The sequence below is a fragment of the Lissotriton helveticus genome, chromosome 5_1, assembly GCF_964261635.1.
Source record: "Lissotriton helveticus chromosome 5_1, aLisHel1.1, whole genome shotgun sequence".
Lineage (NCBI taxonomy): Eukaryota > Metazoa > Chordata > Amphibia > Caudata > Salamandridae > Lissotriton > Lissotriton helveticus.
In genome coordinates this window covers 134,249,049-134,271,530 of record NC_136065.1, presented here as the reverse complement: position 1 = coordinate 134,271,530, position 22,482 = coordinate 134,249,049, and the positions used below count along the sequence as shown (strand labels likewise).

Below are 22,482 nucleotides of genomic sequence, written 5' to 3'. Positions count from 1 at the left end.
TCAGTACTGGAACACTTTACTGCAGGCTGTGCCTACCTTCTACCATCTTTTTCACTCGTCCCTGGGCATGCATCCTCAGGCCTGTGTTAATAACGCCTCTTATGTTTTTGGTCAGAATTAAGAAAGATGTTAAGATGGAAAAGTTGATGGTTGGCAAAGATTAGTATGATGGGGGTTAAAACTTGTGTTAGTGGCAAGGACTTCAGTTTTCCAAATTTGAATTGAAGACTGCAACTCTTCTTCCAGCCCTAATGGGCTTTACAGAGATGAACATCATGATGTAATCATTAAGTGGGGAGGGGCTACTTTAATGTAGATTGAAGTGTTGGCCAAGTTGGAATGCAAGAAGTAATTATGGGATTTAACAGATACCTCTAGGGGTCCTTAGATCGGGATTTAGATTTGGTGTTGAGATGTTTTCTGCTGGGGAGAAGCAGCTGGTCCTTTTGGTTTGGTGGGATAACATTTTCAGACGCTGTGCCAGGTTTAATTTATGAAAAGATTCATTGTTGTATATCTTGGGCGCTATGGCTAAGTTGTGTGGGGGCTGAGAGGCTACATGTAGGAATTCATGGAGTGATTTTAGTGTGGAGGTGCAAGCATAAGTTTAGATGGTTTTTGATCCAGTAGAAACCAGGACTTATGGGATGCTTTTACAGTTATGTATAAGTTAGCTGAGGGCTTCATGTGTTTTTTAACATGGAAGAGACATTGCTATAGATGTGTTTGGCACTTAGGTCGTTGCTAGTTTTATGATTGGACTAGGTTGTCTCTAGTCTAAAACTGTGGCCACGTGTGGCTTGGTTGAACGTTTCTGGTTTGATAGTCCTTTGTTGACGTAGCCTGGGGTTACGGTGTCAAAAGGGTGAAAATATTGAAGTGGCGAGTAAGCATCATTACCAAGTTGCATACAAATTATAAGTAATTAAAACTGACAGGAATTTTAGAATTCAATATGTGACAGAATTGCCAAACAGTTATTGCTTAAAAGGATTAAAATCACACTTGGTAATGAAGATATTTGAAAACGCTTTTTAAAAAAAAACAATTTGGAGTCATTTCACGCAGCAATAAAGTTCTGATATGTTCTTTGAATTAAAACACTATTTGAATGCATCTTTACAAAGTGTGATTTTATTCCCAAGCCTAATCTGATTAATATAAATGTTCTGCCCTAGCTTGACTGCAAGGTAGCAGCAGATGAAGGTGAATTAGTGATTCATGTTTAAAATCGCAAAGCCTGAACCTTGTGTCTGTGAATGATAAGTGCCAAGATAATCTGAATTTGTTTACTTTTATTTTGTGTTGTACTATTCTAGTAGCCAGGTCTAAAGCCTGTTTGAAAAAAACTTCTATCAATGATTCTAATTCCTTCAACGAAATTATGTTATATGCTTTACTTTCAACATCCAGTAACTCTGTGAGATGGTAGCAAGTTGGACCTGAGTGGTGTCCTTTTCTTTATTTTATTGGAAAGGGGACATACAATTGAACCGTGCCATGATTCTGTAAGTGTTGATAGATTTAAAAAAATGCGTACGTCTCCCAGTAGTCTGTCGGCCTAGAGCGAAGAAGCAGCTATTCCATTTGGCCCTGGGATGCGGCTTCATCTGTATCATTTAGAGCAGATTTAGGGCTTTGTGTGTTTATGTTCTTTACTCTCTGTTCTGTAAGTAGTCGTCTTTTCTTGTACAGGCTGTTTGAAGTCTAACTGAGGAAGTTTAGTATTCTGCACTATTATCATGATATGTTTGTAGACTGTGAAGTTGCCATTCATTGACGCCCCATTTTCTGTTTGGAATTGATAGTGGTCTAAACTGTTAATAGAATTCCAAAACTTGCTTTGATCTTTTAGTTTAGTACGACTCACCATTGATTTCCAAAATATTCCGATGTCCTCCCACAACTTCTCCCTGTAATCCACTTTCAACATCTGCATCTTCCTTCCGACTGGAAAGATCTGGGTGAAACTAACATGCTGAAACGTAGTCACTAATGCTGTTTCTTTGGACGTTTTGTGCAGATTCGTCATTGATATCAACGTTATAAGCATGGCACAAGTCACCTTGTCAACGGAAAGTTATGCCCAACGAATAACTAAAAATGATTCATGAAAATGTAAACATGTTTTAAGCGTAGAGAAGCGACAGTTTGTCAGTCCTAATGCATGTTTTCAGTGCATGTTAATTAAGATTTAATCAGGTATTCAGATTGAGGTTGTTTCCTAGGGGTTTACCTGGAGTGGTGATGTGTTTTTTACATTGAACGATATTATCACTGTACTAGAAATGCTGTAAATGTTATTTAGACAAGAGTGCTAAGCTCCTGTTGTCTATTTTCTATACCTAATTCGTAGATGGGCATCTATTTGTAAATGTATCTTCATGTACATTGCCAATTTAAAGCTGAAATGCTTTAAGAAGTTGCAACAGTGCATGAAACAGAGGACCTTGGCCTCACGAAGGCCAGTCAGTAATAGCTTGAATGAGGCATGGTGTGTTAATTTAAATCTAACTAGTTCTAGTTGGAATAAATGAAGAAAGCAGACACACTCCTGGATGTAGCGTTAAGCTATTTCTAATTTGCCATGCAGCAATTTTAAAAGCCTTTTGTTTAAGTATAATCATCAAACATTTTCTTGCCCTCTGAGCTTTATCAGGATGAGAAACTGGACAGCAGTTAGGTAAGTGCCAAAAGTGCAAGACAGCATCGAGTGCTTGGACAACATTGGGCGCATCCATGTTAAAACAAAAAAGAAAGAAACTTCTTCGATAGTCTGTCTTTGTTAAAAGTGCAGATGGATTATGGGAAACGTAGTTCTTCCTTGATTTTCCTTGAAGTGCATGTAAATTTAGTTAGACTGCCGACCATTGGCAAATTACTTCAGCCTGACGTAGGGTTTAAATATTGAAGTCATTTACTGTCACAGCGCAGTATAATGTTGCAAGGAAAAATAAGATACATTACTCTTGGGAAACATGCATATAAATATAACCGCTTCACTGCACAGATTGTAGGCTACGCCATGCTTTTTTTTTTTTACCACTGTGCCACCTCCATCTTTGTTTTTCTTGGTATAACCCGAAGAATATAAGGTCCTCCTACGCCCTGGTTCCCTTGCATTCTTATCCTGTCAGTTTGTAAAGGATCTAGCGGTATGAATGGAAACTTGCTTTTATAGCTATATAATAGTAGCCTGTATCCCTGGTACTATGCCCACAGGTGCACGTAATATGCAGCATGATACCTTCCTGTATGAGGAGTCTGCACACTGGCCACTTTTATTGTTTGTCTATTAGAATTGAAACCAGTATCTCTGTCTGAGAATTGCAAAAGGGGCCCCCTATGTTCTTTTTTCACGTTTGTGCTCCTTTCTCATTCTTTATCTCCTCTTCCTTCTGCTCAGATAGCTCATACATATAGACTGGCTTCATCCCATGCTTGGCATGTCACTGGTTGTTGGCAGCATCTGACCCCTATAACTTTCGCCTCCTTTTTGGGGAACATTGATTCATTGCATGCCTCAGCTCTGTCTGCTGCCATTAATACAAGGTCCTTCCAGAAAAGTGTGCTGTACATGTGGATTAATCTGTCGGCCCTATCCTGCGTAAGAAAAATCAAGAAGTCAGTATGGGGGCCTCAATGCCAGGTGTGGTATTTAACTCTTTTTTCGGCAGGCAGAAAGGCAGCCCATCTAACCGTACTCCCAACCCAGTTGGCAGTCGCTCCCTCTGGCCACATTTAAGTGATGTGAGTAACCCTGGAAAAGTACATGGTTGCTTTTTCACTTTTACTTGGCAATTTGTTTCCGGAGTATCCAGTTATTAAGCTCCAGGGAAAGGTCTCCGAAAAACTAGGAGCTAAGGGACACAATTATCTTGCTACAGAAAATTGGTAGAACGATTGTACTAAATCCCTCTTTGTCTGGTTTTCAGATTCTGATCTGCTTGACGACTCTACCCATGTTGTCAATCTCCTGCTGGGTGTTGAATGTAGGTGGAGGAGGCTGCTTGTAATGGTTTTTGTTCATCCAGCGAGAAGCCTTATCCCAAGAGGAAGCTAAAGAAGCTTCTTTTCTTTAATTCTTGGGTATTAATCTTCTGCTCCTGTCATCCCCTCACACATGAGGCTGAGAATTGGACAAACTGCACTACCATGTGGTGGACTGTCATAAGTGCTGGTGCTGAACCACCAGCTCAAATTTAGCACTGCAACAGCTTCAAAGCGTTAACAACCAACCTGCAGTGTGCTTTGCAACCACTGAATTCCTGTCAGTCTTTTAAGACTAAAACCACTTTTTTTCCAAGCCTCTTGCTGCTTCCTCCTCTTCGATGAGTTAGCCCCCTATTCAAATGTAAAGTGTTCAGGGGAAAGCTTAGTCCACTCCACCGGGGTTGGTGATTCCCTGCGCTATCGCCGCTGGACAGCAGTCTCCACTAATGTATTTGTAGAGATTTGACATACTGTGTCACCCAGAGGACAGTTTTCCAGCTGCTTCCACCCAGGCAACCTATTTTCTCTTTGACACCCAAGTTACCTCTGCAGATACTAGAGAGGCACCTGTTTCCAAGAGTAGTAGAACAGAATTGATCCCATCCTCTGAAAGGGGGCAGATAGAGTACTGCTGTGATTTCTCCATGAGAAAATGGTAAGGGGTCCTACAACTTTCTTCATCTTTATGATTTCATGTAGTTTTCCTTTGTACAGCCGTTTTTCAGTCAGCTGAAAATTCTACCAGTAGGCAAAACGGAGACACACTGATAATATATTGACAATGAGCATTGGGGAGATATTTAAATACTCTATTTCTAAATAACATGTTGACTTTCATTTCCAATTTGGCTGCTCTGTCATTAATAATACTAATAATAAATCTTTATTGCTTGATTAATTAAAATCATTGCAATCAAAACATCTTTACATTACACAATATCTAAAAACTGTACCACAAATATGATTTAAGAAATTACCAATACATTCATAATTAAGTCACAAAACCAGACCAATTCACCATACATTGTACATATAAAGAAAGGAAATAAAATCAATCAGACATGGGCTTAATCATGCATAGCTAATTACATTGGTAGCACATATAAAAGACATCAATAATTACTATAACAGGATATTGCACATATTGCAGTTTAAAGTGCCATCGTGCAATAATGACTAATTACAACATATAAAGACAAGGATAACATGCAATAAAAATACTTAATTAGTTACTATAACAAGATATTGCACATATTGCATTTTAAAGTGCCAATGTGCAATGATTACTAATTACAACATATAAAGACAAGAATAAAATGCAATAAAAATGCATCAATAATTACTATAACAAGATATTGCACATATTGCATTTTAAAGTGCCAGTGTGCAATAATTACTAATTCCATTGTATAATGACAGTAATAAAGTGCATCAATATTTACTGTAACAGGGAAGCTTATATTGTTACATTTCTAATTTTCCCCCTTGCGACATGAACACTAAGTTAAACAAAATAGCAAAATATATATAAAAAAGCTTTTAGGTTCCAGGGAAATAAAAATAATACATCTCAAACTTGTTATATCAATAAAATTTTGGCTGCAGTTAAAGATTTTAATCAATTGGCATAACAGCGGCATCGATTCACCAGATAGTGACCTAATCAGTGCCTGGCGAGCTGATCTAACCCCAATCTTCAGGAAAAGTGGTTACAAAAAGGCATGTCGAATGTTAATCAGTTAAGGACACGCACACTATATGTACTAATGTTTCTTGTGGCCAACCTCATAGTCTACAATGGGAATCTTGCCACTGCTGAATCCTTGACTGCGTGCCCTCTTTTGTTGCATTTATTCCCATTCGTAATTTAAAAAATATATATTTTTGCTGAAAAATAAGCTGTCAAATATGGCTGAATGTGTAGAAATTGGTATGAGTTCTTCACATACCATGCATAATTTTCCCCTGCTACTGCATTTTTATCCAACTTGAGGGATTCAGCTTTGGTCTGTTTTTTTAAACTAACTTGTAGTTGAGCATGTTCAAGTCTTGGAGAGCCATTTGCAGACTCGAAAATTCAATGGGAGAGCAAGGGTTTCAGTAGCACGTCCTGTTCCCCAGAAGAGTAATATTTTTAAACAATGTGGACGGGCCCACTATGTGTGTGTAATTTGTTTTGTCACTGTTTTGTGGCCTGAGTTTGGACCCATTAGGTGTTATTAAAAGACCCCTCACACACCAAGTTAGTTGGTGTCATGCTTCATCATTGGGGTCACAACCAGGCGGCCGAGTGCCACCCGGTTGTGCTATGACGCCTGATTACAGCGGAGTTGGTGTGGGTGCAAAGAATGTGATGTGATATGATAAAGTTAAAAATACCTCTGGGAATCCTTACCTTTGTATTTTAATATTGGCGGCCCAGGGTATCGTTAAAATGTGTGGTGCAACTACTGAAGGAATGATATACCTATGAGTTGGCTTATGTGTGGCGGTCTACATGTTTCAGCCCCCGCTGTGTCATTAACGGGGCTTTCTTCAGGACCGGAGCGATGAAAGGTGAGTGGCGAAAGTAGCCACGTGAAAAAACAGTGTTGTACCTACACACTTGCTAAGGTGTGTGGTTTGAAAAAATGTTGGGACCACAGGGACCACAGATAGGTTTACAACAGAGGACGCAACACTACCAAATCGGATTCAGGATGAGCCTCTACCCCGAGCCCCGATCTCTGCCCTAACCTTCTTAGCATTGAAACTTTTTTTTTGCTATTTTAAAGTGTCTTTGAGTATGCCGAAATTCTTTCAAACCACACACCTTATCGAGTTTTTAGGTACAACACTGGTTTTTCACGTGGCTACTTTCACCTTTCGACACTCACCTTTCACCGTTCTAGTCCTGAAGAAAGCCCCGTTAATGACACAGCGGGGGCTGAAACATGTAGACCACCACACATAAGCCAACTCATAGGTATATTATTCCTTTAGTAGTTGCACCACACATATTTTAACGATACCCTGGGCCGCCAATATTAAAATACAAAGGTAAGGATTCCGAGAGGTATTTCTAACTGTATCATATCACATCACATTATTTGCACCCACACCAGCTCCGCTGTAATCGGGCGTCGTAGCATTACCGGGTGGCTCTCGGCCGCCTGGTTGGGACCCCAATGATGAAGCATGACACCAACTAGGTTGGTGTGTGAGGGGTCTTTTAATAACACCTAATGGGTCCAAACTCACAAGCTATTTGCAGACCCATATCCCTTAGGGAGGTTAAGATATGGGATCTCCATTTGACAGCATAAGCAGACTTATCTGTTTTCAGCCAGCAATTGTTTTCTAGGGATGCAGGGGCTGATAAAAACATAGAAAACATACATTTAAAAAATGCTCCTTCTGATACCAGGCACTCTCTCTGGAGGTCAAACTGTAATCTTAGTCCTGCTTTGCCTACTGATCTGGGAATTTCAAAGGTTGCTTTAAAGGCCTTAACTACCAATAGATCTAGGAGCTTTGCATCTTTCTCGCAGGGAATGGGTGAGGCCATATTGAAGGGTTGGCTGTAACTTGGCTTTCATGACTTTGAGAATATAGTCATATGATTTACAATTCAACCATTTTTTTTAAGCATTTGAAAGCATGAGTTAAAATCACAGTTTTTGCCCTTAAGTCCTTAAAATGGTATTTAAAAGAAACTCTGTTATCAAACACCACCCCTAAATATCTATAAGTTTTAACAACTTCAATTGGGCCTGCTTTGGCCCTCCATATTTTGCTCTGCCATTAGGATTGCACTGAAGTGTTACAGTTTGCCACTGAAGCTTTTTCCTTGGTAAATTATTTTGTTAGCCCCTCTTTTAATGATCTTCACCTATGGAAGATTCTGCTCCTCTATGGGCTTACGTTTAGATATCTGAAAGAGACACGTTAGTATTAGATTCCTTACCTTAGAATATCCCCAGGCGTCAGACTGGATCCGGAAAATTTTGCGTAGCAGTACCCTTGCGCGTCGGTAGGCGTCGTCTGCGGCTCCGCGTCCGTCGTCGGCGTCGTGGGCGCCGTGATGACGTCGTCGGAGTACTTAGACGCCGCCTCCGCGTGCTGACGTCAGTTCTTCTTTTTTCCGCGCCAGCAAGCGCAGATCTGGAAAAAGCAGTAACCCTAGTCAATTTTTGACTAACTTTTTTTAATCCTTTTTGATCCTGTTTCGAGTCTCTCGACTCCGATTCGGTGCCTTAGGGATGCCCGGCTTCAAGCCTTGTGACGATTGCGACCGGCTGATGTCGGTCACGGATCCTCACCGCGTCTGTTTGTCGTGTCTGGGCGTCGACCACGACGACAAGGCCTGCTCCGACTGTCGGGCCCTCTCTTCGAAGGCCAGGCGGGAGCGGTCCCGTAGGCGCCTCGAACTCCGACAGTCGGTCCCGCGCCGTGAGAGGTCCCGATCCCACGGGAGGTCGAGGGACAGGTCGCGGGCCCGGAGCCACCACAGCTCCGAGAGTAGGCCTCACTCTTCCGGGTCGAAGTCGTCGTCAGGTAAGAGGCACAAGAAGTCCAAGCGGCGTCATCGCTCCTCGGACTCCCCCCGACGCTCGCGCGATGCGGCCGGGGGTTCGGGTGACACCGCCCACACGGCTCCGTCGGGGCCGCGGGCGCCGCGTCCGGCTCCATACCCTCCGGTCCCTGGGCTGAACGCGTCGCCGGAGGAGATCGAGCGCTTCCTCATGGCCATGAGGAAACTCTCTCCTCCGACGGGTTCCGCGACGCCTCCGGGCCCAGCGGACCCGTCTGGGAGTCCTAGCGGGTCGGCGCCTCCGGCCCCGACACCGTCAGTGCTTTGGTCCCGACGCCGCCGGCGCCGCAGCTCCCTGTTATCCCGACGCCGCCGGTGCCCTCGGGCCCGGCGCCAAGGGGTCCAGTTGTTCCGACGCCGCCGGCGCCGAGGGCCCGGCGCCGCAGGACGCCGCTGGCCCCCCTTCGGGATCTGGTTCGTCGCTGGTGGATATGACGACCTCCCCGGCGTCGGACCCTCAGGTGTCACCGCCGGCTCCGGTCCTGTCCCCATTCCTGTTCAGCCGTCAGGACGGCCCCGATGGGCGCCGCTCCAGACGTCGTATGGTGATTTTCACTTTTATGAGCAGGCCCCATTGATTGAGGACCCTGAATCTCAGGAGATGGGTGAGGAGGAGGACTGGGAGGGGTCTGAGGACCCTCTGACCAGGGAGTGTCAGTCTCATGAGGACTGGTCAGGAGACCTTGGGGAGGCCAGTGGTCTGGACACTTCTCCAGACACTGGTTTTGTCTCCCCTCCTACCGTGGCTTCGGTGGAGGGGGCAACTAATAGTGTGGTGCTGATGAGGGCTGCCAAGGCCTTGGGCCTTGAGCTCCCCGTCGCGGCCGTGAGGACTAACCTCCTCACTGAGGTCCTTAAACCGCAGTCAAGCTCGGCCGAGCCTCTGCTGCCCTTTAATGAGGCCTTAACGGACGTTCTTTTGGGCACTTGGTCCAGGCCCGCTACGGGTTCGCCCGTAGATAGGAACGTGGCCAGACGCCACCGCCCAGCCCCGGGCGACCCATGTTTCCTGTCCACCCACCCCACCCCTGAGAGCCTGGTCATCCAGGCCTCCAATTCCCAGACCGCATTCCCGTCGGCCCCGCCGGATCGGGAATCCAAGAGGTATGACCAGTATGGGAAGAAGATCTTCTCATCCTTGAGCCTTGGCCTGCGGTCTTCCAATACCGCCTGCCTCTTGGGGCGTTACACCCACTCGGTGTGGGATAAGGTCGCGGAAGTGCTGCCAGAGTGTCAGTTGGAGGTACATGCCAAACTCGGCCAAGCCCTTGTGGAGGGCCGGGACGCAGCGAAATACTCCATTAGGTGTGGGCTTGATACCACCGACTCGCTAGGCAAAGCGATGGCAACGACGGTGGCGGTCAGACGCCACGCCTGGCTGAGGTCCGCCAATTTCTCGGCAGATGTCCAGAACACACTCATGGACATGCCGTTCGATGGCCGTCGCCTCTTTGGCGACAAGGCAGACCATGCGCTTGAGCGTTTTAAGGACTCCAGGGCTACGGCCAAGTCCTTAGGCCTTTCGGGCCAACGCCAGCAACGGGCTGCCTATCACTCCTTTCGTGGCCACGGAAGGGGTGCGCCCACACGCGCCGCCAGCCACGCGCCGCAGGGCAATACCCAACGCGGTGGCGGCCGTGGGAACTGCCGTCCGGGCGGTCGAGGGCAACGGCGAGGTCAGTCCACACATACCCCCGCAGCATCCGCCTCAAAACCCTCCTAGTCCGTGCTTTCAGGCCCATGTGACGCCAGTTGGAGGCAGGGTTCGCCATCACCACCTCCACTGGCGCACCGTCACTTCGGACAGGTGGGTGCTGCAAATCGTCCGAAGGGGCTACTCCCTCCCCTTCGAGGCGACTCCTCCAGCCATGCCACCGCAGAACCACCGTGTATCGGGGGATCACTTGCGACTTCTGCAGGAGGAAGTTACGGCCCTCTTGGCCAAGGGGGCCATCGAGCGCGTTCCTGGGCCAGAAGTAGGGTGTGGTTGCTACTCCCACTACTTCCTGGTACCCAAGAAGGGCAAGGGGGCCTACGCCCTATCTTGGACCTACGGAACGTCAACGGCTTCCTCCGGAAGGAGAAGTTCAAGATGCTGACACTGGCTCAGGTCCTTGCTGCCCTGGACCCAGGAGACTGGATGGTAGCGTTGGACTTGCAGGACGCTTATTTTCATATCCCCGTCCTGCCTGCCCACCGGCGCTACCTGCGGTTCATGGTGGGCCACGAGCACTTTCAGTTTACCGTGCTCCCCTTCGGCCTTACCAGCGCCCCACGGGTGTTCACGAAAGTGATGGCGGTGGTCGCAGCTCATCTGCGCCGGTTAGGGGTTTCAGTCTTCCCCTACCTCGACGACTGGTTGTTGAAGGCGGGCTCGTCCCAGACAGTCGTCAGCCACCTCCAGACGACGGCAGACCTGCACCAGCTGGGGTTTTCCATCAGTGTGCCGAAGTCGCACCTGTGTCCCTCTCAGAAGCTCCTCTTCATCGGAGCGGTTCTGGACTCGGCGCGATTTCGGGTTTATCCGCCCGAACAGCGGGTCCGGGATATTCAGGCTCTGATTCCCATCTTTCAGCCGTTATCCCGGGTCTCGGTCAGGTTGACGGTGCGGCTTCTGGGGCTGATGGCCTCCTGCATCCTACTGGTGCATCACGCCAGGTGGCGGATGCAGGCTCTGCAGTGGGACCTGAAGTTTCAGTGGGCCCAGCATCAGGGCAACCTATCCGACCACGTCCTGATCTCGGAGGGCACTGCGAGACAGCTGCAGTGGTGGCTTACGGACTGCGATTGGGTCAGCGGCAGATCCCTCTCCCTACCCCAACCGGAGCACGTAGTTGTGACGGACGCGTCCCTCCAGGGCTGGGGAGGCCACATGGGAGAGGCGGAGATCAGAGGCCTCTGGTCTCCGGCGGAGGCCCGGCTCCACATCAACCTGTTGGAGCTCAGGGCGATTCGTCTGGCACTGAAGGCATTCCTCCCCTCTGTCCGGGGGAGTGTAGTGCAGGTGTTCACGGACAACACCACCGCCATGTGGTACTGCAACAAACAGGGTGGTGTGGGGTCGTGGATCCTTTGTCAAGAGGCTCTTCGCCTTTGGCAATGCCTGGAACGCCAGGGCGTGACCCTGGTGGCTCAACACCTGGCAGGTTCTCTGAACGCCAGGGCGGACGAGCTCAGCCGTCGGTGCATGATGGATCACGAATGGCGTCTGAACTTGGACGTGGCGCAAGGCCTCTTTCAGCGATGGGGAGAGCCTTGGTTAGATCTATTCGCCACCGAAGAGAACGCGCAATGTCATCAGTTCTGTGCGTTGGAATTTCCAAGGCGGCACTCGCTCGGAGACGCTTTTCGTCGCGAGTGGAGTTGCGGTCTGTTGTATGCCTTTCCGCCTATACCACTTCTGCCCAGAGTGCTGAAGAAGATGAAGCGCGAGTCATCCTTGTGGCTCCGGACTGGGCTCGAAGGTACTGGTATCCAGAGATACTCAGTCTGTCAGTTGATCCCCCGGTTCGTCTGCCTCTTCAGGAGGACCTTCTGTCGCAGCAGCAGGGGACGGTCCTCCACCCGAACCTGTCCAGTCTCCACCTCCATGCTTGGAGATTGAGCGGCGACAGTTGAGGCCATTTGACTTGCCTCCTCAAGTCTGTAACATCATTCTGGCAGCCAGGCGTCCCTCCACAAAGTCGGTATACGCCTGCAGGTGGAACAGATTTGTGGCATGGTGCACAGCAAAGGCTGTGGAGCCTCTTTCTGCCCCTCTTTCTGAGGTTCTTCTCTTCCTTCTTTCTCTTGCCCAGCAGGGCTCTGCTCTGGGCACTCTCAAGGGCTACCTTTCTGCCCTTTCAGCCTTTCTCAGGCTACCTGATCAGCCTTCTTTGTTCAAGTCCCCCATTGTAAATAGATTTCTTAAGGGCATCACTCACACGTTTCCTCCTGTTCCGTTTGTGATGCCTCAGTGGGACTTGAACCTGGTGTTAACATTCCTGATGTGCGCTCCCTTTGAGCCACTTCACAACTGTTCTCTTCGCCTTCTGACTTTGAAGACTGCTTTCCTGGTTGCCATCACCTCTGCCAGGAGAGTGAGTGAGCTCCAGGCTCTATCTTCTAAACCTCCTTTCCTCTCAGTCCATCCGGACAAGGTTGTTCTGAGGACCCGTCCTTCTTTCCTGCCCAAGGTTGTCACGGCCTTTCACATCGGGCAGTCTATCACTTTGCCAACCTTCTTTCCGCCACCGCATCCCTCTAAAGAGGAAGAGCGGCTCCATCGTCTGGACCCAAAACCTGCGCTCTCATTCTATTTGGATCGCACACGCCAGTTCCGGGTGGATGACCAACTCTTTGTTGGTTACGTGGGCGCTAAGAAGGGGAAAGCGGTGCACAAGAGGACCATCTCCCGGTGGATCATCTTGTGTATCCAGGCATGCTACTCCTTGGCTAGGAAGGAGCCCCCTGCTGGATTGCGGGCTCATTCCACCCGAGCCACGGCTACCACCACTGCCCTAGGCAGGGGTGTGCCCTTACAAGACATCTGTCAGGCAGATACGTGGGCATCGCTGCACACGTTTGCAAGACACTACTGCCTGGACAGCCAAGTCCGGAGGGACGGCTTCTTTGGCCGTTCCGTCCTCCAGGACTTTCTGGTGTGAGTATTGGTTCGCAGACCCACCACCGGGGTTGGTATTGCTGGGGTATCTATTCTAAGGTAAGGAATCTAATACTAACGTGTCTCTTTCAGATGCACAAGTTACTACTTGTGTAACGATATATCTGTAAGAGACATTAGTTAGTATTAGATTCCTTACCGACCCACCCATCCTCCCCGTTCTGCGAACCGATACCTAGGGTTAGGGTTGTTCCCTTCAGGGCCCTAGTTTTATTGGCACCAGTGTTGGTTTTTGGCATAGCTCTGCGTTTCTGGCGCGGAAAAGCTGTGTCTAAGAACTGACGTCAGCACGCGGAGGCGGCGTCTAAGTACTCCGACGTCATCACGGCGCCCACGACGCCGACGACGGACGCGGAGCCGCAGACGACGCCTACCGACGCGCAAGGGTACTGCTACGCAAAATTTTCCGGATCCAGTCTGACGCCTGGGGATATTCTAAGGTAAGGAATCTAATACTAACTAATGTCTCTTACAGATATATCGTTACACAAGTAGTAACTTGTGCTTTGCTCCTCATGATTAAGCCATCTGAGCTTCTGGCCTTCTGAGATCTAGATCACCTCTGCTTGGAGTTTCTGCAGGCTTTGACTTCTTTCATACGAAAAGCTAATTCTCCACAAGGACAAGGTTGTCTTTCAAATGGCCCCTTCCTTCATTCCATAGGTATTTAGTTGAATTTAAATCTGAAAATTGTCCCCTCTCCCCACTTTATTTTCAGTTTAGACGTGCTTCTCTGGCTAAAGACTCTGGAGACAGAAGAAACTGCACAAGTTTGAGACCTTTAGGACTTTAGAGTTTTAAGTGGAAATCACTAACTTCTTCAGTCTCTCTGTGCATCCGTTGTCTTGTGTGGTGGTTTACTGCAGTCAGAGGGGTGAACACACTATTGCAATATAGATAGCTTCTTAAATTTCAAAACTCTAAGACAATCTGAGGGTTCAGGCTTCTTGGTAACCTCATACCAACTCCATCAGAGCAAGGACAGCAGCACAAACCTTCCAAAGCCACGTCACTATCACACTCAGTGTAGCACCTTGAACTATTCTCTATGCTTTGTGAAAATATTACTCTCTAAATGTGTCTAATAGAGAAGGTGCAGCTATGGGCAAGGCCGTTCTATGCAGCATGTTCGAGTATAGCCTGCCTCTGCTTACACGTTGTGTGCCCCACCAAGGATTTGGCGCTCTGCGTTTACCTAACACTTGTGATGGCAGTAGAGGAAGACGACATAGTTAGAAAGAAATAACCTTTATTGTGATCGCTTTTGTTTTAGTTCCTGCACTATCTTTCAGAACACCCCTCCATTTCAAGTAGTGCATGGTGTGCTGCAACCTTGTATGTTGGGGAAAAGCATGTAGCAACTGACTGAGGCAGTTGGTGACTCTCACATCCAAGGAGGCTGAGCACAGGTTTTGTGGGGGTTGAGCAATCGTGGGTTCTCCATGATTATTTTAAAGTATGTGTTCTATTATAAAAGCTTTTTAGGAGTCTGCCTTCAACTCAGGCAGGTGTTGACCACTTTTGAAGGGGTGCTAATAGTACTAGAATCACTATGACGGTCATTCTACTATTTATTTACTGGATTACTGACTTTATTGATTGACAAAGACTATTTTTTTAGTGAAATTATGTACTTTGCCTACACTAACGTTACCGATCTCTTGTTTTCCTCCCAAAGTGTTGATTCAATGGAAACCTTACCGGTACTAAGCAGGAATGCAAGTAGAAGTGTTGACCGGGATTGGGAAAATGCCTCTACTGCATCTTCAATTGCTTCAGTGGCAGAATACACAGGTAATGTTTGCTGGTAAAAGAGCTTTTTAAAAACCTACATGAACCTTATCTGAACCCTATTGTGTTGTGAGCTTCTTCTTCACGGTCCTTTTGCATTATTTCCTTGGCGTTTGAACAGTGTCTTTGCCTTCTCATTGCCATTGAGTACACCATTGCACTGTTGTTGGTGTTTCTTGCAGTATTAGATAGTATTTTTAGTCTTGGAACTTCACTGTTCATATACATTTTCTTAGTTTCGTTTTACTTCTTTACCCCTTTGAATCTCAGTTACTGACTACACTTTATCGACCATCATCTCAGCCCTCGTATTTAATCAATAGTCAAACTTTGTATTTTGAATACTGCTTATTTAGCACACCCATCCAAATTTAAAATTGAAATGAAATGAAATTTAATTTGTAAAGCGCATGGCTGCCCTAGAGCGTCCCAGCGCTACCCAACAGATAACAGGAAGAAACTCAAAGAGGAACCGGTACTTAGGGGATCTTAGGGAAAAGAAAAGTTTTAAGCGACTTTCGGAACTTAAGATAGCAGGGTTCGGTCCGAATATGCCTAGGGAGAACGTTCCAGTTTTTTGCTGCATTTACAGTAAAGCGGCGGCCTCCTGTGCGGGCCTTCCTCACTCTTGGGACTATGGCAAGATTTTCCAAATCCGACCGGAGGGCCCTAGAGGGTCTATAGGGACGATTCAGGCTCCTAAAAGCCGGAGGACCTTTGCCTTGGAGTGTCTTATGGGCAATGCATAATGGTTTGAAGGCAATTCTCTCACGAACTGGAAGCCAGTGGAGAGCTCTCAGCAATGGTTTGGCCGACGCTCTTCTTGGAGCCCCCGAAAGCATCCTGGCTGCTGCGTTCTGCACCCGCTGCAGGATATTAATGGTGGCTTCCGGAGCTGCCAGGAGTAGGGCGTTGTTATAATCCAGTCTGGATAAAATTAATCCCTGGATCAGTAGTTTCCTGGACTGGAAAGGCAGGAGAGGGAGAACTTTCCGCACTGCCCGAAGCAGGCCGAAGCACACGCCAGCGACTTTCTGAGCATGCGTCCTGAAGGTTAGTTCGGGCTCAAACCACACCCCTAGGCTTTTGATTTTTTTCTTTTGGCAAAGGCAGCTCGCCCATACAGGGAGGCCAGAAAGCTTTGGGCAGAGATGTAAATTGGTGGCCCAGGATCATGATCTCAGTTTTTGCTCCATTCAATTTGAGCTTTGAGCCAGTCATCCAAGAGAAAATTCCGGTAAGGCAGGCCGAAAGATTATCCGGACATCCCTCTTGTTGAGTCAACGAGACGACTAATTGGGTGTCGTCTGCGTAGGTGACTGATTTAATCCCGAAGGGGGCCACCACCTCCTCCAGTGGGGCCATATAAATGTTAAACAAGGTAGGGCTCAAAGAAGAGCCCTGGGGAACTCCACACTGGAGGGGAGTAGATAAAATTCTCCCCATTATTGGTTTCATTGCTAATTGTCTCTGAATTATTGTTACAATTAAATTGAAAAGATAAAGTAACTTTTGCTGTTCATACTGTGACTAAAGTTCTATCTCGAGTTGGCACACTAATAGCTAATGCTTAAGCTGATGTATTAAACCACTGTACAGTCATCTGTCTGTTAAGCTATCTTCCTGCTCTGTTGCGTGTTTGTGTCTGTTCATGACTTATGTAAACCTGATTTCTCCTGGGCTCTACCAGTACAAAGTACTGATTGTCTGTCTCCAGACATTCTGTTTGGAATTTGGTTGTGCCTTGTTGTATTGTTTAATTTGTTTGTGAAGTCAAGTGTTGAACCTTCCAGTATAGTTTTACTGGTTGTGTTTTTGAATTTATACAATACATGGGTTTTCCAGCTGTCTCACTCTTGCACTTCTTTCCCCGGGTCAGTCCAAGCGTTGCTCTCGGTCACCAGTATGCTTTGTAGTGTAGTTCCTATCATCCCAATAGGCTCTGCGCATTGGAATAATATCTTCAATAGTATAGACGTAGGACAGAAGTTAACTAGGTCTTCTACTGTCGATATTAGACTTAAAGTTTAGTGTTTGCCAGCTAGCTCAGAGTTCACTAGACACTTTCTCGAATAGACAAGGAGGAGTTTAACTTCCCTGGATAGACAAGAAAGGATTTAGTTTGACAACCATAGAACATGACAACTTTGCTCTCCCCTAATCAAGAGTGTATCTCTAGAGTCGTGTGAAAACAAAAGACAACTTATTTTACTCAGTCAGTTCAGTGCATTCTTAGTTTCACCAGATTGTAGAGAAAAGGAAGAGACGGGCGTGTTCAATAAAAAGATGTTATTTATTGATCAGTCTCTTTTCTCATACAAGAGAAATGAATCGCTATTATTGCAATACTTATAGTTAAGTAAAGTGCATACAGTAATAACAGAATTATAAAATAATACTGTAAAAGCATTGATATCGTTTCTTAGCCATATGATACTTAAAATGGATAAAATAGATACATACATATATACATTGACTAATCGTACTCAACTGGTGCTTCTAACTACGCCTACCCCAATGTACCTGACCTAAGCCTAATACGTGGCGGGAGTAGATAAGTAGCAGTTTAAGTTAAGTTTGTTTTACCAAGGGTCTGCTTCAAGAATTCTCTACAAAGGATGATTCAGTTCAGTACCTGGGATTTAGAAGGCTGGAGGGCTGGTATCTCTATCTCAGGTCTTGATATTCCAGCTGCCTGCGAGGGCTGCTTGGAAGCGCCGTAGCTGGATTTCTCGGCAGGAGAAAAGGCAGCGTCTCTCTCTCAGCGCGTCAGAAAGGAGGGGCAGCGTCTGTGGGCTTCGCTGTCAGCTGGGCTCCTCGGCAAGTCTCGCTGCTCCAATCTTGTCACCACCTCGTGTGTTTGCTTAAGGCAATGTCGGTATTATTTATACCTGAAAGGTGCCGGGATTGACGTAAGGATGGACATAAATACGTCAATAAGGATGTCATACGAACTTGATCGTTCGCACATTCTTTACTGAAGTTCTCGGCTAAATCAAAACAATGGCTGTGGGGATTTCCCAGATCGTGGTAGGTTTGATTTGTTTTGAGAACACCGTATGCCTATTAGGGGTCTGGAGGAATAGTGCTTGTCTAATGATGGCACGCGCTATGACCTAATCAGATAACGGGCTTCCGTGCCGTTGTGTGGCTAATCAGATAACGGATTTCTGTGCAGTTGAATGGCTGCTAGTTAATTATTAACCAGACAAGGGTCAGAAACAGGGGGATCGATACAGTACCCATAATAAATATATCACAGCTTCTCTTCTACCCCCTCTATGTTGCACTGGCTCTTGTGCACATCTTTCCCCAGCGTTGCTTTCTTGCCAGAGTGCTTTTCCCCTGCCTGCTCCACGTCTCCTGTTGCTTCTCCCCACCCCTGCCCTCCATATTGCTTCTGTACCCCCCTCCTTTCATGTTGTTTCTGTTCCTCCCGCCCTGTGAGTTGTTTCCCCACCTGCATTCTTTGCGATACTTTACCTACCTGTATCCTTTGTGATTATGCCCCCACTAGTGCCCTCCATGTTGCTCCTTCTCACCTACTCCTATTAAAGAAAACATCCTTTTGCGCTACTATTTATTGTTATTTATAGATCCAACTTGGTAAATAAAAAGAAAACAGTTAAGGCCATTTTTAGGTGTGTGCATGCATGGTTCACACAGCTACAAAATGATTCGGCCACCTTGTCATACAGTGACCATTTGTTGTGTCTCTTCAACCGTGCTTCATCACTTCGTGGATGATGTACACAGCATGGCTAAAAATCATTGGTGAAGCCAATAGGTCTCCAAGGCAAGCTCTGTTGGCTCCTCCAATGCTTGTTTTCGATGCAGCGGTGTTTGCCTCCTCACGTACATCATCATGCACCTCATTGTGCATTACCCTGTTCCCCTGCACTGTACATTCTTCAGCATTGGATTTTCCATAAATTCACATGACTGAATTATTCACTGCAGTCAGGCTGGGAATCCCCAGTAATCTTAAACAGTGATAAACATGTTGAAATGGCTATAGTCTTCAACATAGTGTTTGGTTAGTAGCAAATCCACTTTATTTAAAGTAAACCGAACTCCAGCCAATGAAGTGGAAGTGATAGCTCCTCCTACTCCAGCTCTGATTTCTACCAATAGTCATGTGCGAGGGGAGTCCCTGTGAAGAACCCTGCTCTAATTTTTCATCAACCTTAATCTGATACTTCTGGTCTACTCTGGAGCTTAGCAAGTCCCATCTTCAGCTTTCAGTTTTTGGAGTAAATTATCTAATTTCTAATTTTCGGACCCATGGAGTCCTACTCTTTAGTCAGCAACTGCCATCATAACAGTGAGAGAGAGAAAATCTCTTCAAATCCTGCTCTACCTGTGGTCAGAAGAAAATCTCCGCATATGACCACAATGACTAATTTATTTACTGCCTTTATCCAGCGCACCAATCTTTGCACTCTGATATTTATATTACTTTTCCTTCAAAGATCATGAAAGATAGAGAGTAGTCTGGCCCTTTGTGTCCAAAACGTAAGATATCCTCATTCTAAGGGATTGCTCCCTCACCTGTAGATGTTTCAATGAAATGTGCTTCCCTGAAGTTTTCCGCGAAGATGCGCAAAAACGTGGATTTCCCAGAGGTGGATTTACATTAAAAAACGCCTACAGCTACCTCCACACAGAATAAGACTGGATTTCTTCAGAATAACTTTCCAGGCATGCTAAACACTAGTATATGCAAAACTCAGCTTGAAAATCTATCTCTTTGGATGTCCTCAACTTATCTCCAGCCGCTGTGGCGAAGAAAAAACTTCATTGACTGTGACGATGATGACTAGACCCTCATCGATGACGTGGAGATCACAGTGCCCTGCCAACATAGTCTTTGACTTCCACAGCACATTAAACATCAAGACCATCAGCAATGATGACTCTGGGGGTGTCGCTATTCCCGACGTCTGCATCAACCCTGTAGTCTTCAGTTTTCTTCCAAATCAATCACCTTTCACCCGTTCAAATGATAGCAAGCCTTCCCATTCAGATTCTTGATTCTGAATTAGGATGCTTTTGAAACTGTGTATAGTCCTGTGAATTGGATGTGAGTCACATGCCAGAGTTTTAGGGAGAAAGCTTGGCCAATCTTGAGGCTCTTTCTGAGTTTGACTATCAGCCACAGAAGTGGGTCACCCTCAGACCTATACACATCGTGATGGTTAAACAGATTCAGAAGTGTTGCAGGCCCCTGTTAAGTTTTCCGCAACCTTACAGCATGTGGACACCTTTCAAAAATGAGTCCTCAGCAGCCTGCAGGAATATCTAGTACTCCTCCACCTCCATCACCTCTGCTGCCAGCACCACCTCCTCCCTCACCCCCTGCACCTCCAGTGGACTGGCATCTAAGGACAGTCTCACAAACACTGGTCCCACCTACTCTTAAGGATATGGGAGTTAAGGATTCTTCAGATTCAGTTTACTCTGAATTAGAATCAAATCAGACAGTACTTGTATTGCGCGGATAGTCACCAGTATCCAGGCGCTGAGTTCCCCCAGGTCGTTAGTCGAAGAGCCAGGTCTTGAGTCTCTTTCTGAAGTCAGTGAGTGAAGGAAAGCTTTGCAGGTGAAGGAGGAGGAAATTCCTTGACTTGGCGGCAAGTTAGGAGAAGGAACAAACTCTGCTGTGGCTTTGGCGGATGTGGGAGATGTGTGGGACGTGGGCGGCAAAAGTGCAGATGTCTGGCATGTTGGTGGAAGGTCAGACAGTGATTGATGTAGGCTGGTCCCTGGTTGTGTAGTGCTTTGTAGGCGTGAGCTAGCATCTTCAACTGGCATCTCTTCTGGACGGGGAGTCAGTGGAGGCTTCTGAATTGGGGGGTAATGCTGGTACGTTTGGGGAGGTTGAGGATGAGTTTGGCTGTGGCATTAAGTGTGGTCTGGAATTGTTTGAGGAGATGGGTAGTGGTGCCAGCGTAGTGTGGCTCCGTAGTGTAGTCAGCTGGTGACGAGAACTTGAGTGACTGTCTTCCTGGTATTGATGGGATCCACCTGAAGATCTATCGAAGCATACGGAGGAAGTGGCAACAGGAGGCGGATACTGCGTTGGTCTGGCACTTCATGGTGGGTTTGCTGCCCAGGATGATGCAGAGGTTGCATGGGTGGTCTGTGGGGGTGGGTGTTGGCCAGAGTTCAGTGGGCCACCAGGTGTCATCCCACGATGAGATGTTCCTTCCGAAGATAAGCACTTCTGTCTTGTATTTGTTCTGTTCAGGCAGTTGGACCTCATCCACTCAGATGTTTATCATGGCTTTCCTGAAGTTGTTTCTAGTGATGATGGTGTGTTTAGTGAGAGAGAGGATGAGTTGGGTGTCGTCTGAATAGAAGATATTGAGTTTGTGGGTCTGGACAGTGTCGGCAGAGGAGTCATGTAGGCGTTAAACAGGGTGGGGCTGAGAGAGGAACTTTAGGAGACACCTCAAATGATGCTCTTGGGCTCGGGGTAAAGGGTGCTAGGCGGATTCTCGGAGTGAGTCCTGTTAAAAGGAGGTGTCCCACTTGAGGGCATTTCGTGGAAGCCGATGTGGTGGTGTCTTCTAATGATGATGCAGTGGGATGCGGTGTCGAATTCCTCTGAGAGGTCAAGGAGGATCAGGGCTGCTTTCTCACCTCTGTCCAGGAGGGTTCAGATGTAAGTTGCTACAAGTAGGGTGGTCTCGGTCCTGTGGTTGGCGCGGAAGCCGGATTGAGAGGTGTAGAGTAGGTTGTTTCCTTTCAGCTATTCGGTGAGCTGGCGGTTGATGGCTTTCTCAAGGACCTTGGCATGGAAAGGGAGCAGCGAGATGGAGTGGAAATTCTAGAGTTCACTGAGGTCGGCAAAGGGTTTCTTCAGGAGGGGTTTGACTTCTTCCTGTTCCATGTGTGTGGGGTGGTGACCATGGTGATGGATGCGTTGAGGATGTTCGTGAGGGCACTGCTAATTTCTATGTGTCCCAGGTTGAAGAAGTGGTTGGAGCAGGGGGCATTCTGTCCTCCTGAGTGGATGGACATCATGATGGCTGTGGTGCTCTGCATGATGAGTGGTATCCAAGCGGTGAGAGGGTGATGTTGGCGGCATCTGTCTGGGTCAGTAGTTGGCCGATGTCGGTGGGTTGTGGGTCGAAGTTGCATTAGAAGTCAGATACCTTGTGGTAGAAGTAGTTTACCAGGGTGTCGAAGAGCGCTTGGAAGGGCGAACCATGTTTTCGGTGGCTGAAGGGCAGGAGAACTCTCTGAAGATGCTGAAAAGTTCTTTGGTGTGGTTGGCGCTTGCTTTGATGCAGTTTGTTAGGCTTCTTTGAGGTATTGGTGGTATTTGCTATGGGCTGCCTTGATGGTGGTGCGGTCTGTGGAGTTCTTGTTGGAGTGCCATGGTCTTTCCAGCCTCTTGCACTCACGTTTGATGGACCAGAGTACTGCGGTGAACAGACTGACGTGTTTGCAGGAC

General features: G+C 46.9%; 1 protein-coding gene across 2 annotated transcripts in view; it reads left to right on the top strand.

Annotated features, from left to right (window-relative positions):
- Positions 1–22,482, top strand: part of CAMSAP1 (calmodulin regulated spectrin associated protein 1) — a 491,735-nt gene that overhangs the window by 453,933 nt on the left and 15,320 nt on the right. For both annotated transcript variants that reach the window (XM_078641882.1, XM_078641883.1), the window contains one exon: positions 14,908–15,023. In XM_078641882.1, the coding sequence (XP_078498008.1) occupies positions 14,908–15,023 (116 nt within the window). The remainder of the gene's footprint in view (positions 1–14,907; positions 15,024–22,482) is intronic.